At 53.0% G+C, this 19,596-nt stretch overlaps 1 protein-coding gene across 1 annotated transcript in view; it reads right to left on the minus strand.

Moving 5' to 3' along the window:
• The window catches only part of MEGF6 (multiple EGF like domains 6), a 71,243-nt gene extending 51,819 nt beyond the window's left edge, over window positions 1-19,424 (minus strand). Inside the window, exons 1-5 of the mRNA XM_027702073.1 lie at window positions 19,372-19,424; window positions 18,972-19,069; window positions 15,041-15,175; window positions 11,797-11,906; window positions 4,305-4,409 (exon numbers count right to left, since the gene is read on the minus strand). Of these exons, the coding sequence (XP_027557874.1) occupies window positions 4,305-4,409; window positions 11,797-11,906; window positions 15,041-15,175; window positions 18,972-19,048 (427 nt within the window). The 5' untranslated portion in view covers window positions 19,049-19,069; window positions 19,372-19,424. The remainder of the gene's footprint in view (window positions 1-4,304; window positions 4,410-11,796; window positions 11,907-15,040; window positions 15,176-18,971; window positions 19,070-19,371) is intronic.
• Window positions 19,425-19,596: the final 172 nt, after the last annotated feature.

Raw genomic sequence — 19,596 nt, forward strand, 5'->3', positions numbered from 1 at the left:
CCCGGCCATGGGACCGGCACTGACACCCGGCCATGGGACCGGCACTGCCGGGACGGGGGAGCGGGAGGTGCCCAGGGGGTTCAGCCCTCACGGAAGGGAATGCAGGGCTTTGGAGAGGCCATCCAGCACCTCACATGACTTGGCCTGAGGTACCAATCCCCCAAAACAAAGCGGGGATTTTCTCTTCTCCAGGTGGCACAATAAGCCATTTCCTTCCAGGTTTTCTTACCCTCAACCCACCTTAGTGTGACAAACAGTAAAGATCCACATGGATGTTTCAAACCAGTGCAATGTCAGTGAGAAGATTCCTCTTTTCCTTACTTGCCAGAACCTAAGCAGAGGGCTACAACTCATCCAAAGGACTTGAGCCATATATTTTCTTTCACCCAATATAATAATCTCTTTTAAATGATCACGAAATCCTTAATTCTTGAGTTCAACCCAAGGAAAGCTGGAAAAGAACAAAGCCAGCCGTGTTTCAAATCCACTAAAGCCCTTCAGCTTCGAGTCTGTTTCTCCCGTTATCGTGTTCCTTTAAACAAATGGTCGGCAGCGTTTCTGCCTCTGCACAGGCTCCATCACTCACCCAGGGAGCTGGACAACTTCACACGTGAGGGTGCACATCCAAAAGGCTGTTTGCTGGACTCCAGTTCACCTTCAGAAAACAAATCACGCCAACTGTGAAGTTACTCATGGAGTAATTGCCCTGCAGTTACATCCAGGTGGGAGACTGGAGGTGGTGCCGTGTTTGATGAAGGTCTCGGTGAGGGACTCTGGGCCCCGGGTTCCCCCCCAGACACAAGCCCCAGGAAACTTCTTCTGCAGCCACAGCCACAGCCCCAGCTGCTCCCCCAGCCCCAGCACATTTTCTCTTTTCTTCCACGCTCTCTTCACAAAAGGTGTTTTTTTAACTGAATAAGCCCCTCCATCGCCTTGGCTCGTTTCCTCTCGCGGGTCTTTTCAAAGGGCTCGGCGCTACCTGTTTGCCAGCTCTTAAATACCGAGTGCTTGGCTGATGGACAAGCTGATAGTGCAGGACACAGCCCAGCTCTGCACAAACCGCCCTTGTTCCACTGCCTTCCCCAGCCAAAATGCAAGAAAATCCCAGCAGGAATCTCCTCTGGCCTCGGGCTCCTCTCCCCTCCCAGCAGAAGGCTAACCTTGTGAATCAGGAGGCTGCTTATAAATAAAAGTATTCAGACTTCTTGGCTGTTGGAGAAGTGCTCTGCTTAATTTAGCCCTGGTATTATGGACCGTGGATTCTCTCCAATGAACTGACGGCTGAAGAACAATTGGGGCGATTTAATCCCACAAATGGATTTTAAATTGGCCTCATGATCTGCAAGCCCAGGAAACATCAGACACAGCATCTCGCTACCATCATTCTGAAGTCAGCACTGGGGAAGTCACCCAAGTCCAAACAAGGGCTGTCACACGTGTGTCTCCATCTCAGAAAGAACACCTTGCTCCTGGACCCAGGAAAAGGCTACAGGTGCTTTCCTTTGCTTCCAGAGTCTAAACCCTTCCCGTTTTGACTTCCAATGCCTTCCAGTGTTCTGCAGTCCCATGTTTCTCTGGGACAATTGCCTCCAGCAAACCCCTCTCTCCCAGCCCTCACACACCCAGAGGCTTCCAGCTGAACAGCTCAGGGAGGTTCTCAGGAGAAATGGGGTCATTAGTCAGTCAAACAACGCCAGGGCACGTCAAACTCTGTGTAAATGAGGGCAGTGCTGTAAGAGAGACAATAACGGTCTCCTGAGGGTGACAAAGCCATCAAAGACATCAGCTGGCCCCAGGCACAGACACTAATCACAGCCCTGCTTGCCGACCTCTCCTTTGTGCCAAGCCAGAGGAGATCTGGGCTGGCCGGTGCTTGACGGGCTAATCAGGAAGGGTCCCGGTTCCCACATCAGAGCCCCCAGAGCCTGAGTGTTGCTGAAAGGATCCACTCTGCCGGGAAGCGCCCAGTGAGCGAAGGGTGAAGCCGAGCAGCTGATCTGCAGCACGAGATGCAAACAACCACCACCTCCACACCCCCTGTCCCCCGGCTGGGCAGTCACTGCCACCCCACACACACACAGCCCTCGCTCTGCTGTGCTCACCCGGGGCCAGCCAGCCCACCAACCCCGGACCCCGGAGCTCTGGGTGGTCCCGGGATCCCCGGGAAGGCCGGGCAGGCTTGGAGCAGAGCCCAGGCTCCCCAGCACCCCCTCCCTCCCAGCAACGAGCCTGCACAGAGAGGTCATTTACGTCCAAGCTCCCAGAAAGGAGCTCCTAAAAGGAGCCTCAGCCCAAACTCCATTTACAACCCTTTGATCTACCAGGGGTGGAAGATAACAAAGGAGTTCGGGACAACCCCGCTGCTTCCCCAGCTCAGGAACAGCCCCTGTGGTCACAGTAACACTGCCCAGCTCAATCTCTGCTCCATTCTGCTGCAAAGCAAAGCCCAGGTAGGCAGGAAGGCAAGGAGAGGGGAGGAGAGTCTCTCCTGACAGCACCTGACAGGACCAAAAAGCCACCGAGATGCAGGAGGCAACAGAACAGGCGATGAAACCCAGACAGGTACACATGACAGGCCACAGAGACCTTCCTGCAGGAGCTTGTGCGGCCCCATCCAGGGCTCTGCCTCCACAGTGGGGTGATTTAGCACAGAGAGTGCACGGCTGTTGTCCCTGTCAGCAGCTCAGGAGGTCAGGAAGGACAGCATCACACCCCAGGGATGGGGAAGCGCCGGCTCCCCAGCCAGGGTAAACACGGGGCTGCTGCTGCTCGGGGCTGGCCAGCAAAAACATCCCATGCTGAAAGGTCTGATAGGAGCCTGGCCAGGACAGGGAGCATCCTGCCCCTAAGACAAACACGTTTGTGTTTCTTTCCACAAAAGAAAAAGCGATGCCATTCGGATCAGACCCGGGGTTCTTGAAGACAAACGACACCACGGAACGTGGCTGTGGAGCAGCTTTGCTCACACAGGTATTTTCATGTTCTTTTCACCAAACAGCCTCAACCTGCTCACATCCAGAGTCACTCCAGTGCTCCACAACTCCATCCTGGGGAGCTATTCCTAAGGAGGTTCCATAATCTCAAATACCAGCATAGTTCCTTTGGTAGGTGACAGATGAGGAAAGAATGAACCACTGCGAGGTGTCCTCCCCCAAAGCAGCCTCCAGCCTCCCATCCTGTCACAAAAATCCAGCACAAATGTTGGCTAACGAGCACCAAAGTCACAGAGTACTTTTAACAGTGCAAGAGAGGATGAAAATCCAGACATTTGCCAGAAAAAATGTATTTACCAAGTAGAATCATTGACAGGAGTCCATAAGAAATGAAGATGAAGGGAAGGACGAGTTTGTGGCTGGGATCTTCCTGTATCCTCACCTTTCTGCCCTTGGTTCTGGTTGGTTTGGGATTGAGGGGGTTCAGGCTTTGATAAAATGCTTCTCTCCAGCCCTCATTGGTGGGAAAAGAGCAGCTCCCAGGACTGCTCCAAGTCAGCTCCCCTACCTTCCCACACCTACCTCTGGTTCCAAAGGAGGATGGAACCGCAGGTCTTGGAAGGAACAGATGGTAAAGGTAGATGGTAAAGAAAAAAGTCTTATTATTTAATTTGCTGCTATAAATCAGCATCACCCAAAGATGATGGGAGCAATCACTGCTGCTCTGTGCCCTGCAGACTCAGAGGGAGGAGGGGGACAACCGTGTCTCCCTGCAGCCTGAGGCTCGTGTTCTCCAACCATCTACACAGCACAGGGAACCTCCCAGCTCTTGGGGGTTGTTTGCTGTAGAATATCATGTTCCCAAAGCAGAACATCTGTGAGTTACCAAACATAGGAAACTCAATAACATCCAAGAGGGAGTTTGTATATTACACGGAGGTTAATTAAATAAAGCTCAGCAGCCCCAAAACACAGCCTGGCCACAGATACAACAACGTTCCTTCCCAAGGTGGCAGCTCATTGCCACACTGCCCCGGGCCCAGTTTCGTTCCACAGGCCCTGACCCCAGGGTTCCTTTGCTTGACCCAACTTTAATCAGCTTCCTTCTCCGATTCCAGCAGATCCCGCTGCGGATGGCAGCCAGGAATAAAGGCCATTGTGCAGCACGGGGCTGCATCCCACAGCAAGTCATGATAAGCATTTCCTTTCCAAACATCCAAGCTCCCCAAACATTACAAAAGCCAAGAGCAGATTATTGGCATTTTGCAGATAAAACAACGGCTGAGATAAAACATAAATAAATCAGGGCATCCCTCGCTCTTTATCCTCTCCACTTCCAAGCTGGAGGAAGAAGTTGGCAGGGCTGCTCACCGTGCTGGCAGCGAGGTCCCTGGAAGCCAGAGGAGCAGTGACAGAGCTGGGAGGATCCCTCCCTGCAGCTTCCACCGTTGAGACAAACCCTGTAACCACAGGCAGCTGCAAGGAGGAGGGAGAGGATGATTCCAGCACTCACTGTCAGAAGGGCACGTGCACCAACAAACACCCATCACTGGTGACATGCCCACAGCCCCAGAGAACAGCTGAATAGTTATAAAACTATTAGTTATGAACCTGTTTGGAAAGTTTCTTGGTTGACAATGCAGTACTCAATACACAAAGTCTCCAAATGTAAGAGGAAGTCCCTCAGGGAACGTCTCAGGGCTTTTCCTGGAGCGTGGCTGAGTGAGGACCCACAGGAAAACATCGGAAGGGCTCTTGGTGAAACGACAGTTTTCCGGCCAACAAGTGGGTAAAACAGCCAGAAAATGACTTGTGCTGAATCACATCGGATCTTGTGGCAACAGATACAAGCTACTTGTTTTGAAATTGGAGGGATCTTCCTGGAACAAAGCACCAGGAGCTGCTCCCACCTCTGTGCCGGGCTGTCCCGGAGCACTGGAGACCCCAACACGGCGTCACCTTCGAGCGGCCCGGAGGGTGACATGGAGCTAAACTGCAAGTAAAGCCTGAGCAGCCACGTTTCTCTGTTCTCACCCAGCGGAGTGTAAAATGGACACAGAGACACAGAATGCTCAATTAGGCTTCTGAAATCCACCTTTCCAAATCATCTACATAAACCCGCAAGCAAAGGTTATGTTTTATCCAGGGAAACTCGTATTTCTCATAACTCACGAAACGCAGCCCGTGGTTTATATTTCCCACTGGGAAAGGCTGATGTCCAAAGGAGGAACGTTGTGAGCAGGGATGCTGTCACGTGTGCGGGGCTTTGTCGGAGGGTAAGGACGCAGAACAAGCACCCATCTTCCCTTTAAATCCATTTAAAGATTCAGACAATGAAATTTTCTCTCTGTTCACTGATCTGGACATAGCTGCACTGCCAGCCAACTTCTCTTTTCATTCTTTCTCCCACACCTGCTCTTTTCCTTTCCCTTTTCGTTGAACAAGCTGTAACAAACTCCAAGAGTGATGGGACTGCTGGAGTACATCTCACAAAAGCCGTGGCAAACTGGAAAATGTGGAGCCAAGAGCATCACCTGATGACACAGGGCAAGAGACACGGTGCTGGTACCTGGTGCAGCAGCTCCCACCCCAGTTCCCTGCTCAGCCCAGGGCTAAGAGAAGCCATGGGGACCAATCTATTCCAGTTGATGCATCCCAGGAAGGATCGCACTGCAGCCTCCAGTGGTGCCAGGATCACTGGTGCTCAGGGCCATGGGGTCATTACCAACCAAATGTACAAAGCTATGATTAAATTACAACCCCCCACATGATATGGGACCACCTGGAAACAATTCCAGGCTCTCTGGGCCGAGGGTCCCACACGCACACTGGCTGTGCTGGCTGCAGCTTCTCCCTCCTCTTTTGCAAGTCGGGAGCCCCCCTGGCTTCTCTTCCCATTCCAGCTAAAGCTGTAAGTAATTAGTGACAGAAAAAGCAGGTCTGTGATTACACATTTCATTTTGTGTCATTATAACTGGCACCCCGCACGGCCTTCAAAAATGGCTCCAAAATTCTTGGCACAAAGCACCCCACGCCGGCTCCAAAACACTAATTGTGCACTCAGAGAAAAAGGGATCACAGATGGAAACAAGAGCAAGGAAGGGGCTGTGGGGTTTGGGGCACGTTGGCAGGATGGCTCGTGCACACCAGGAGATAAATCTGCAAAGTTATCAGTTGTCAAAGATAACTCAAAACTTCAGGGCATCCCCAGGAAACCTGAGCTGGGAAAGGGCAGGGATTACCTTCACAAGAGGAACCCAAAGCTGCTGGGTGTCAACTTGTCACGCCTGAAAAATCAGTTCCAACCTACTGTACATGGAAATGCAATAACCACGGCCCTGAGTTCCCACTATTCTCCTCCCACCACTGAACCCCCCACGCATCAAATATTGGCTCTGTTTTTTCCTACAGGAACACAATTGACTTCCTAATTTCTCCTCTGTGCTAAATCCTGCTCCTGGCTCACACGGTGCCTTCCGCTGAGCCTGTGCTGGCTGGGGAGGTCTTGTGCTTAAGGAGGTTTTGTGATTAGGGATATTTTGTGAAGGTTTAGATGTGAACGTGAACGTGCCATTCTCCAAATGTGCACGTTTTCCATTGAAACACACTCTTCTTGCCAGACAGAGCTACGTACCCATTTCAAGGACCTTTGCTCTATCACTCCTTCCCAACCCAGCTGTCAGAGCACCCTGGGGTCAGGCACAGCCACGGGCACAGGAGCTCCCTGTGGATCACCCAGCTCCAGTTCATTCCAAGTCCCCCTCTCACCGAAGCCAAACTCCCCAAACTTTGCACCTCTGATGCACCAGAGCTGAAACACTCAAGCCTCAGCGTTGGCTCTTTTAAGGACCTGATAATTTTTCAAATCCCCCCTGCAAAAGAGAAGATTACTTATAACACAAAGGTGGCATTGAAGCCCAAACGCTCATCTCCCTGCAATAATGAACCCGTGATGAAATGCTGCTTCACAAAGCCAGTTATCTTCTCATCTAACACTTTTCATGGCCACGTCTCCCTGGGGACTGCACTGATCCCGTATCAGTCCCGTGCTGGCAGAGCTCTGGAACTTGGGAACTCTCTGCCAAGCCTCCTGCTCGGCCGAGCTGTGACGCCTGCACTGCCAACAATTCCCTGCACGGCAGGGCAGGAACAACTTCCCACCTCCAGCTGCGTGCTAAGGTGTTCTGGGGCTGCAGCCTCCAGGTTTTCCCAGCTCTAGTCATGGCAGGACTGTCTTCTCTTTCAGTCCTTTCCTTCAGGCCTCATCACCATAAGACAGAATGGACTGTGTGGCTAAATTGCAGAGCAGGGGTTTTTTTTTTCCCCAGATCCTTCACCTCAATCACCTAAAAAAAGAGACTTTTGAGGGGGTCCCAGCAAAGCCCAGCCTGGACCCAGAGTGCACGGCTTGGAGCAGCTCAGCGAGACCCAAAGCACAACAATGGAAAATATTAGAAGCAGTTTCAGCGACACAAATCAGGGGTTAGAAGACAGGGGTGTTATTCTTGGCAGTGCCCCAGATTTCCTGAATGAGCCGGACAATTCCCTGCTCTGTGCTTCAGGCTGGCACATACCAAGTGGAAATCATAATAACCTACTTCCCAGCCCGGGCTGGGGGGGCTGTGGCTCTCCCCCTCTGTGCCCTCCAGGCCTCCTGCAAATGAGCTCCTAATTCAGAGCGACAAGAGTTTAATGCAACGAAATTTGGGAAAAGGGCAACGACACTGTTCAGGGAAACAAGGAAAGAAAGGGTGAATTACAGAAGGCACCACTGCCTTCTGCTCAAAGGGCAGGGAATGTCCCTAGCAGGGATTTAGTGAGGCAGGATTCTTGGGAAGTCGGAGACGTTAGGCTGATTTAAAAGGAGGAGTGAAGGAGAAAAGCATTTCTCCTGCAGTGTCTGGACTCCCCGTGGGCAGAGAGGGGCTGCTGTGTTCCCCAGGGGAGCACAGGGGGGACCTTGAGCCAAGGCTGGGCTGGATGGAGGCGAGGGGTTCAGAAGTTCAGTCACAGCATTCCCAGCTGCACTCCCAGCCCCTGTTCCCTGCAGGAGTGCGTGGTCAGGGCAGAGCCCTGCACCTCCTGACAGCTCACAGACCACACTGCAACCACGGCCAGGTCACTAAATCTACAGTGGTCTCCTCTTCAGCCTCTGCCCAGCCCTCCTGGGAGCCCCTCCTGCCTCACTGTCCCCTCTGGAGGTGGCAGGGGCTGGCACAGCTCAGACACTGCCTGGGGCTGAACTCAGGCTCCTCCACACACATCAGGAGTTACAGACTCAGGGGGGCTCTTCTCAACATCTTGAGCTGAAAGTGGAGATCACAGGGATTACCAGACACACAGGCCCCTCATCCTAATCACCGAGAGCTTTACCTGTGTTATTGAACCCAGGAGGAATGTAAGTAGCATCTCAGAGGCCACTTGAAACCAAGCAGCTGAGTCTGAAAGTTAAACTATCAGCAATCAGGCAGGGAAAGAACCTGATGCCATCCTAAAAATGCAAAGGGTGCCTTGACTTCTGACCTTTCTCCTTCCCAAACAGATGAATGCTCCAGGACAGAGGGCAATGGAAGGCAACAAGCCCTCACCCTGCTGCTACCAGCAGAAGAGACAGGACAAAACACAGAACCCAGCCAGACTGGGGGCACCCTGTGAGGGCTGACAGCCTGGCTGTCACCACAGCAGAGGGCACAGGAGCAGAGGAACAAAGCCAGATATTCTCTGAGACCTGTGAGATTTTTGTTTCTGTGAAATTTACATCTCTTCCCAAGCCATCTGCTCCCAGCAGAGCCCACACACCCCCAGTACTGCCCTCACAGCTCCACACTGGCCATTGCCTGACCTGTGAGTGCTTAGAGACTTAACCCTGCATGTGAGGAAGAGGAGGACACCCTGGTTTTGTTACAGTCTCCAACCTAAGCTAAGAGTGAGTACACCCAGTGCAGTGGTTGTTCCCTTCTTCCAGGCTCTGAGAGCATAAACAACTCGCCTGAGCTGGTACCCACGAGGGTGCTGGGATTCCCATCTCATGAAGGTATTTAACACCCCCCTCAGTGTCAGACACTATGTCACATTTTACATGAGCCTGCAGTGCTGAAAATTTCCCCTCCCGTGGGTTGGGTTTTTTTCATTTTTAAGGAAAGGTGGTGACCAGCCCAGCATTTGGAGCAAAGAGAGCCCTGCAGTGAGGAGATGCTGAAGAGCAAGATAAGATGTCCTCACTGGAGAGATTCCACTGCATGGTGGCAACAGCTCTAATTAAACTGTCAGCAGCGCTGCCCTTCCCCTCCTCAGCACTCCTGGAACACCACCAGTGATCTCTGGAGGCAGATAGGAAGGGCCACAAATCCCGTTGACACGTTTTGGCACAGCAGCTCTGTGGGATTCAGCAGAGCCCCAGCAGCAAGTGCAGGGCTGACTCCAGGCACACAAAGCAGCAAATCCTGTGTCCTACAGAGCGCCCTGGCCGTGTGCCCCTGCCTCAGCACCTCTGCCTCAGTACCTCACCAGCATTTACTGACAGTCCCCTGCCAGACCTTCCCACACCCTCCCCTGCTCCAGGAGAACATGCCTGTGCCGAGGCCAGAGCCAGCAGCAGGAAAAGTCATCACATCCCTGCAAACCAAGAGCCAGAAGCTCCCTGGGATGAGGGTTTGGTTACACAGAGCCCAGACACGTTTCCCAGGACAGTCTGTGGGTCAGGACAGAAATCCCAGCTTGGGGCACCAGCCACCCCAGCAGGGCCAGGCAGAGCTGTCCTGGTTTGTCCATGGAATGCTCCTCCAGCTGCTGCTTGCAGGGCTCTGGGATCAGGAAGCACAAGTCCACTGCCCCCCCCAGCCCCTAACCAGGGTAACCAGCTCCCTGCTGCTCTCAGGGAGTTACAGGATGATTCACAGAGCAATGGCAATGGAGCTTCTGCCTCAAACAACCCCTGGAAGTGCCCCTGCCTGTGCTGAGGGTCTGCAGCACTTGAGATACTCATTTTTCTGTCCCAGAAAGGAGGTTACAGCACGTCCTGGTTGTGGAGTCAGTGGTATCTGACCAGGGCTGCACAGAGACAGAGCTCACAGCTCACAATCCTCTCCAACCCCCCCAGCAGCTCAGCAGCCACTCCTGCACAACTTTTTGAGCTGGTGTCACTCTGCCTTTGGGGCTGACTGTCCCTTTCCTCTTCACTCCAGCCCAGCCCAGGAGAACCATTCCCAGCCCAGATGATGAGAAGGATGAGCTCAGAGCGTGCCCTGAGCAGCTTTATTTCCTTTTCTCTGCTTCCTTCCTGCATGGAATTACTCACTTCCTTGGCAGGAAAAACCATTACAGAAGGTGCTTTTCTGAGTTCAGCTGAGGTTATTATCTGCTCACTGACAGGGGGTTATGAGGCACCCCTGGAGCTTCCTCTGCCCAGTGCACTGCTCTCCTTTGCTCCAGGCTTTGGAATGGGAAGAATAAAGACTGGTTGCTTGACACACCTTTTTTTCCCTTTTTTTGTAAACCTTTGTTTCAAGCATCAAAGCACAGGGAAGGTACAGATGGACTCTGCACAGAACAAAAGGTAACCAGCTGTGGGAGACATTTTCCTGTATTGGAGGTCAATCCCAATCCCAACTGCCCTCCCAGTGGAGCTGCCCATGGTTGGCTCTCATTCCCCTGATGGCAAATGCAGGTCAGATCCCAAATGCTTTGCTGGTTCTCCAGCCTATTACTCACATCTAAAGTTGCCCTTCTGTGGGGAGGGTAGAGAGCACCTCCAAAGTCTAAATCAGAAAAGAATTAGGCACCAAGGCAGAGAACTCATCCCACAGCACCGGGAGCTCTGCAGGGGGGTGACATTTGGTTCTACACACAAGCTCAGACAAACCTTTGCTCGACTCAAGAGAAGGGTTTTCTTTGCTCCCCACATCTCAAAAAGCACAGTTTGCAGTTCAGTGGTTCCCCAGCTGGACGTGGCCCCAGGGTCTGGGAGCAGCAGAGCAGCTGCCTCCCATGTCAGGCAGGGAAGGTCTGGAGGGGAATGGGGAATGTGGGGCCCACGGGGACAAAACTGCCTCTGTCTCCTGCAACAACAGCATAAAATCATCTTACAGGCTAATATTTGCACATCCCCAGCCTGAGTCATGTGCAAACCTGAATACATATCACAGCTTCCCACACAGCTGGGATGGAGACACTTCCATGCCTGCTTGGCAGAGAACTGCACTAGAAGAGAGCAGGAATCCAGCCACAGGATCCCAAAGTCTCAAGTTCTGGGTCTCCACTCCAGACCCAACAAGTGCCACCCCCCCATGGTTGTGTGCTCTCTCTCCCCTGAGGCTGATGCTGCAACATCCCTTGCTGGATCCCACCCTCCTGACCCCAGGATTGCCCCTTGGATATGGGAGGAAGCAGGTATGGGGTGGATGCAGAGATCCCAAACCTCTCACAGGGGCAGCTCAAACTCAATGAGTCTTAAAACAACAGACCCAGCCCCCAACACACACACACCTTCCCGCAGGAGTTCCCAGAGTTTCTGCCAATGGCACCAGTTTGAAACACCAGGTTGGGCTTGATTTTAAACATTTAGTAGCATTTGGCAAGTGGATAAATGACTGGGACCCTGAAACCCTTTCACGCTGCAACGTGGAAATTCTCCAGAAACAGAAAGCAACACACGGCGCTTCCCAGGGAGCCAGAGCAGAATCCTTCTGATGCACAGGTGAAGGAAATAGAAATAATGATAATAACAATATTAATAATTAAAAAAAAAAAACAGAAAAAAAGGCAAAACAAAAAAACCCCACCAGTTCTTTTCAAAGACATTTAAAAAGACATTTAATGACCCTGAGCCCAAAGCAAAGCCCCTCCCGTGAGCAGCGACACTTACGGTGCAGACACCCATCCTCCCCGGGGAGCTGGGACCATCCCGGGCAGCACCTGTACGTGGTGTGGGATCTGAGCTGGTACAGCTGCCTGTAGCCCGTGTAGTACAGCACCCTGGAACACGAGAGAAACCAAGCAGGGTCAGCTCCTGCTGCACAAGGAACTGTGAAAGCAGAGCTGGTGACTCTAAATGTGGAGGCAAAGACAATGAGGAATTGTGTTTCCAAATGCAATTTGATATTTTTTTCCACCTGGCCTGGCAATGATCACTGGTGCTAAGAAAATACTCCTAATTTACTCCAATTGGGAACATGAGAGATGAGCACCCAGGTCCCCATAACACCCTGGGCTCTCTTCTTCTCTAACCTATTTCACAGCTCTGAGATCCCCTCTTACACTTGTTCACACAGGAAATGTTAATTTTAAGAACAACAGGTATTTCAGCTTTAGTGAGCAGGAGCAGGTGTCTCCAAGGGTCTGGTGAGCTAAAAAAATCACCAGAATCCTGATGGCAACACCAGGCTCCTCCAAAAGCTGTGTTGTACACAGCAAGGCTCCACAGCCTGGCAGGGGATGCTGAGGATCCCTTTAACCACTCCAAGTAGTTCCTTCCAGGGTGGGAGCTGAGGGAGTAAAGCAGGGACTCATCTGAAGTGTAAATAAATAAAAGCGACACGTTTTTCCCGGAAATTTGATGTTGTGTGTTTGTGAGAACTGAAACACAGATAAAACTTCTGAAGCTGATTTTTACAAAGCTCCGTTGGCAGAACATGAAACTGCTGCACCAAAGCAAATCAGGCAAACAACAACAAATATTTGGCGCAGCAGATGTGTTGTGCATGTCCACTGAAAATATTTATCCTAACTCAGTCGAGTTGTTTGATTTCATCTGAATGTCCCCCTACAAAAAAAAACCCAAGTAACAGCGAACCATTAATTCCCAGGAAGGAAACCTTTGGACTCCTCTGTGCCAATCAGCACGTGGAAGAACAGCTGAGAAAAATAAGAGCAGATTCCAATATTTTTTTTTGTATGAGCTGTTAGCACATCATGAAGGAAATAGTTGTGTTCCAGAAGAAGCTGAGAAAGCAATTTACAGGCACCAGACTCCAATGCACCAGGATCCTCCTGGTACCAGGAGCTCTGTCCAGCCCAGCCTGGGGAGGACAGGGGGCAGTGGAGGGAGAAGGGGAGATGGTGGGTGCAGAGTGGTGTGAACATAACAAAGAAGTTCAGAAATGGGGAGGAAAAGGTAGAAACAGTGAGGTAGGACAGCTCAGGGCTGATCCCGGGCTCCGTGTGCCCCAGCAGCCCCTGGGCAGTGTCACCCCCTGGGCAGTGTCACCTCCACACGCCCGGGTGGCTCCGTTGGACACTCCAGACCCTTCCACCAGCCCAGGGCTCTCAGGGAAAGGCAAATATTGTGACAGCCTCGGTGCCTGTGGGTATCTGGGTGCTGCAGACGGGAAAGAGCCACACAGGAGATACTTTATCTTCAGTGTTTCTGTTTTCTTTTGTGTTCTAAGGAGCCCCTGGCACAGAAAATGTGGAACGAGCCAGAACTAATGGAACCCAGGAAATCCTGCTGTGTCCCGCTGCTGGAAAATCCCCTTCCAGCCCCTCTGGGGTATCACTGTCATTCCTCCAGGTTTGGCTACGGAGCTCTGAGCAAAGCTACCTGCTGTCATTGCTCCTTGGGAAGCTGCACACCGGGAGCAAACCCATCCCTTCCCCGGGAAGGTGGAGCAGAGCAGGCTGAGGATGCTCCACTCGGCTGCCACGGAGCAGGGGCTGGTTTTCCCAGTCGCCTCCAGGGACTCAAAGGTACCGAGGCCGATTTCAGGCCAGATCCTGAAGCTGTGAATACACTTCCTGAGCCCCGTGCTGCCGGAGCCAGGTCCAACTGGAGCAGCTCCAGAGGGTGAGACGGAGGCTCCCCAGAGTCCCCGTGAGCATCGCTGCCCTCGAGTGCTCGGCACAGGGGAGCTGGGCAGGAGAGCTCCCAGCTATTGGAACAGGTTTGCTGTGGTGGGAACTCCCAGAGGTTTAGAGTGAGGGGATCTGGGACAACATGCTGCCTGAGGAACGTTCTGCTCTCACAACTCCTGGGGTGAAATCTCTCACAGGCTTCTCCTCTGCGTTTTCATCAGGAACAGAGTTTTAGCACTGGGCTGTTCTGATATTCAGAATGGAGCAGAGCAGAAAGTTATTTCATTTCAGTCCCTTGATTTATGATGTCAAAACCATCCATTAAAGAGCTGAAGGGAACAGCTGGGGCTGAAGGGCTCCCAGCCTTTGAAGTAGAAGCAGACAGGGCACCCATCCTTTCAAAGCCTTCCCTTAAAACACAGCCAAAAGCCAGACTCTGTTTGCTCCTTTGTTACCACGACACGGATCTCATCGCCAGGGTAATTACTGGCAATTACAGGTTAGGAGGAATTCCTAAAGTCAAGACTTAAAAGCTGTCTCGAGTCCAAGATGTTCCTTTGAGATGACAACTGTCATTATTCTGTAAAGGCTTGGAATTGCCTAATGAGGCCGGAAAAGCAGGTGGAGGACGGAAGCAGCTTGGGCACGTTGTAGTTTGGCTGTTGGGTAGGTAAGAAAAGTGCATTATTTGCACTGTAACACGTGTTCAGAGCCCTCCTTCCACAGGCCCTCCTGCCCGGGTTCCCAGCTCTGGACAGTTGGAACTCAAGGGATACTATGAGTACATCCAAACTCCGTGCTCGCCCGTGCCAGCCCAAATTCTCTGAGCTCTACACTCTTCTCACGTGGGCCTGAGCATGGTCCAGCTCATGGAGTGAAAGGAAGGTGGTGATCCTGCAGCAAATCCTGCTGAGTGCCACCCCACCAGTCCCTGTCCTCCACCCCATCCCCGGCACCACAGCCACAGTCACAGTTATTTTTAGACAACAGCCCTCCTGCCATCAGCTCTGCGAGACAAGAGGCACCGAGATGCTTTGAAGCACCTAAAGGCACAGGAATAACACAGGTGATGTGAACAAGCCATTTCCTTACCGTGGCTGGATCACAGGAAGCAGATGCTGTGTGTCGTGGGAAGGTGGGAAACAGCCCACCACAGGACAAGGCTCCTTCAGGAATTCCTTAACAGCCTAAAAACTCCGTGTCGTGGATGTGCCAGGTGGGGTCAGACACCACCCAGCTCACTTCCCCGCTGCTGCTGGGGAGCAGGAGTCACCTTTCATCCCCCAAGGAGCGACCCCCGCGGGAGGCAGAGCACCTACCTGCGCTCGTAGCCCGTGCACCAGCGCCGGCCCCCGCAGTCCTGCTTCCACACCCTGACGGCTCGAGTCAGTGCCTGCACACACGGCTGCTGCTGCCCCACCACCGCCAGCTCCTGCTCCGCACACACGTTGGGCCTGGGACACAGAAACGGGGGTACAGGGGGCTGGCAGGGTTTGGGGGCTCCCGCTGCCCCGACGGGCTCCTGCCGTGGGCAACCGCATTTCCTGCTGACGGGGCAGGAAGGTCTTGGGCAACCCCCCTCAGCATCTGCCTCCTCAATTAGTTAAATCACTGCAGGGAAAAGAAATGGTGCCAGGTCAGCCAGCCACGGTGAGGGTTTCTCACTCATTCAGAACTAAGACTAATTCCAGTAAATAAAAGGAATATATACAGTGCAGTAAGGAAATAAGGAAAATACCACTTGCACTTTGTTTCTTCTCTAATCCTAATTCTTTCTCCCAGCAGAAGTCAGTGGTTTTAACTAAGAATAAAGAGGGAGACATTTATCCCTGACTCTGTACACACATTATTTGGGGCTGCTTCTGCTGCTTCCAATTCCGCCAAAGGGACCCAGAGTTTTCACAAAGATACTTTCTATAAAGGAAGTGAAACGAAATAATTTTGACGTGGTGAAGCTCAGATCACAGCTGGCATCCGACTGCTCCGGGTGCTCCGCTCCAACTGCAGGATGCTGGCACACGGCTCAGCTCCAGGGCCTCGTCCAAGGAGTCCTGAGAGCAACTGTCAGGGCAGGAGCAATAAAACCCCTGACACAGGGAGAAAAAGCAGCTTCTTGCAAAACCTTTATCTGCTAAAGGACCCCTTTTACTGAAGAACTAAACCCCTCGGGGAGGGCGGGCTGGAGTCAGTGCCCCACACCACACCGGCTCCATGGACAAAGGGAATTAGAGCGATCCCCTGGCTGTGAGAGACCATCTTCTGGCAGGAGGCCAAGTTTGCAAGGAAGTTTTCTAAAGCAGCCAAATGATTAACACCAAACTGTAACTGTAAAATGTAATTAAAAAGAGCAGCCTACGTGCTGCTGGAGTAACAGCAGCGGGAGGGGAGGAACGTGGAATAAGAAAGATCCGTGAAGTGCCACAAAAACAGCCCATTTGGGAAGAAAGGGCAAACTATTCAGAGAAGAATCACCTCTTTCAGAGAAGAATCATCTCTTTCACTCCCACAACAGCAGCATTTCAGTTAAACCTGGGAGTTTACAAGCAAAGATTATCAAGGTTTTCGATCTTCTATGCCCTTTTTAGCACATCTGGGAGTAAATAAAGAAACCCACAACAGCCCCTGCTCCCCTTCACTCTCTGCTCCAGCTTCTTCCTTGATTTGAAAACACTGTATTTGGCTCCTGTTTTTCCGTTCCCTGCCCGATAAAACCCCTCCGGAACTCGCTCCTTCCTACTCACATGTGGGGCTGCAGTTTGCTCCCAGAAGCCAGCGGAGATATTCGCAGGGCCAGGATGAACGACAGTGCCACCGCAGGAAACTCCATCGCAACCGCTGCTGTCCCTCCAGGTGCTCCCAGCGGGTGCCCAGGGAATCCCAGAGCCTCCCCCAGCACAGCTCCGCCAGTTCCTCCTCCTCACGGGCACACGATCCTGCTGCCTCCTGCTCCCAACTTGCCGGTGTCTCTCCTTGGAAAGGACAAAGCTACCGGAGCACAGGGGAGTTCTCGCGGCGGGAAAGCGGATTTATCATCCCTGGATGCTTCCTCCCTCTTGGGTTCATTCAGCGAGTTTCTTCAGTCCATGGGAAGTGGTCACAGCGCAGGTTGCTGCTGGGTTTTTCCCCAAACCAAACCTGGCTTCTCATGCTCATTTGCTCGCAGTGAAATGCACTGAAGCGACTTTTCCTTCTGGGATTTGCTTCCTGACAAAGCCCAGAGATGTGGGGGCTCACAAGACCTGGGCTGTGTCCAGCAGCACAGCCCCATGTGGGCTGAACTGCTCCGGAGCTGAGATCCCCTTCCCAAGGCACTCTGGAAACCAGCACTTGGCAAGAGGAATGAAGAAGGACGGGAGCTCTCCTGGCAGGAGAATCCCACTTCCCAGGGGCTTTCCCCGAAGCTCCTTCACTCCCTCTGCAGAGGGGGAGGCATCCTCCTGCCGCAGCTCCCACCTTCCCGGAGCAGCTCCGCGGGCACGAACACACGCACCGGAGCAGCTTCCCTACAGCTCACGGGAGTCACAAAACTTCCCCCCGCCTCTCCAGGTCCAGCTCCTTTCCCTCACATGCTCTCCTGCCTCTCTGCTCGCTGTCAGTCAGAAATCCCTCCCACCAGCGGTGCCCAGCCCCGAGCAGGGGAGGGGGCGGCCCTGCACACGGGGATGGAGCAGCGATGCTTCGGGGCTGCTCCTCCACAGGCAGCTCTTCTGCACTTCCCAAGGCCAGCTCCGGACACGCCACCTTCCCAGCAGCTCTAAAAACACCCAAAGAGAGATTCAATCTTCCCTAAGCACTCCAACAGATAAGTAAATTGATCGCTTCCCAAGGAAATTCTGCTGGCAGGGACAGCTCCAGCTGCTCGCGGCAGTCGGCACAGCGGGATGGGAAGCAGAGCAGGGATGCTGCACTGTAACTCTCCAGCCTCAAGAACCTGCCAGGAAACCCTTCCCAAGGGCGAGGAGGAACCAGAGCAGAAGCCGGGGCACTCCAGGGCACACCTTGCTTCTGCCAGGTGCTGATTTCCCCCAGAGAAGCAGGATGAGAAGGTCTGGATAGTCTCACAGACATATTTTGCCGCTGAAGGACAACCATTAATCAAGACTAAAGTCCCCAGGGGCCGTGCCCATAACCTGGTGGCTCTTGGAAGAAACTGAGGCAGCTGCTCCCTACACCAGAACCCTCCCAAGGTCACAGCAGTGCCATAAATCCCACAGGCCAAAGAAAAGAGCAGGTGAGGGGGCTTAATGCTTCCACTTAGCAGTAAAATATCTGCCAAGCCTAATGGATGGGAAGAAAACATCCTTCATTCTTCCTCGGGAAGAAAGGCAGCTACATAAAGATGTTTTATAACGACAGAGAGAGCTCCAGGATATAATAAATCCAAGCCTCTGTTTTCCTGTCCAGAATTTAAAAGTTAGGGCTTTTCCAACAGTAGGAAACAGGCTGCTGCTCCCAGTTAGACTTCCAGGGATCCCTCTCAATGGGCAGGGGCTGGGCAGAGCCGGGAGTCGAGCTCCCTCTCCAGGACACGGCTCGGGGCCAGGAATGGGGATTGATCAGTCCAGCCACAGCTCCCACACTGTCTCAGGTGACAACCCCGGGCTGCCACACGGACAGGACACAACTCAGTGCAGGGTCCTGGCTGGCCTGGCACAGTGACCCTCCCAGCCACAGCCACCCCAGCAGGCTGCCCGTGGGGAGAAGGGGAAGCTCCACTGGGAAAAGCTGCACCTTGAGCACAGCACGAGGAGTGACCGAGCATAAAGTCAGCTCTGCAGTCCTTGTAAAGTCTCTTTAAAGGCAGCAGCGAGGTTTCCACCTAAACAGGCCCATGTGAGCAAGGGCTGCAGAGAACACAGCAGGGAATTCGTGGGACACATGTGAAAGTCAGATATCTGAAACCCAACCCCGTCTGTGAAGTCAATTTAGCATGTTTCCAATTTTATATCATTTCCCAGCACGGCCCGCCAAGGATGTCATCCTCTGGCTCTGGGTACAGCAGTGCTGACAGTGGTCCAAGATTCGATACAGTTCCATAAACAGTGATGATAACATCTGCAGTCACGCCAGAGCCCACAGAAACCCAAACATCAGCATGCCCTTCATTCCCAGCGTTATTTAATCCTCGCTATCAAGCGTGCCGGGTGTGATATGGGTGTCAGGGCTCTCAAATCACAGTCCTGGCCCGAGACCTGCACTGCTCCAGTACCTTCCTGAGCTCTGACCTCATGGTGTTTAAGGATCTCATACCTCTGACCTGGATTTGCTTCACAGGAGCTCCAACTGACTGCTGTAGGTCCACAAATCCCATTGCTTTGTGGGTACATCAGACTCCTTCTCCAGACCACCTGGGCAGAGCAGAGCATCATTTTGGCTAAGCCCAGGGCTTCCTGTGGTGTGTGTGTGTGTGCTTGTCTTCCTCAGCCCCAAAAATCCACGGCAGAGCCAGGACAGACCTCATACCCCTCTGGGTGTGCAGCGGGAATGGCACCTGGTACCTCACACAGCCCCAGATGTGTGAGAGCAGAGACACCTCGGACCTAATACAGCTCCGGGCAAGGGACAGTGACAGCACCCACCACCTGTACAGCCCCGGGCGTGGGACAGTGACGGTACCCGGCACAGCCTCGGTGTGTGATGGTGACAGTACCTGACGCAGCTCCTGTGCGTGACGGCGATGGCACCTGGTACCCAGCACAGCTCTGGGCAAGCCACAGTGACGGCACCCGGTACTGTCTCGGTGTGTGATGGTAACAGTACCTGATGCAGCTCCTGTGCGTGACGGCGATGGCACCGTGGCAAGCGACAGTGACGGCACCCGCCGCTTCGCACCGCCCCGGTGCGTGATGGGGACGCGCCCGTTACCCGGAGAGCG

The sequence above is a fragment of the Neopelma chrysocephalum genome, unplaced genomic scaffold (genome assembly GCF_003984885.1).
Source record: "Neopelma chrysocephalum unplaced genomic scaffold, ASM398488v2 Primary Assembly neopelma1_180, whole genome shotgun sequence".
Taxonomy (NCBI): Eukaryota; Metazoa; Chordata; class Aves; order Passeriformes; family Pipridae; genus Neopelma; species Neopelma chrysocephalum.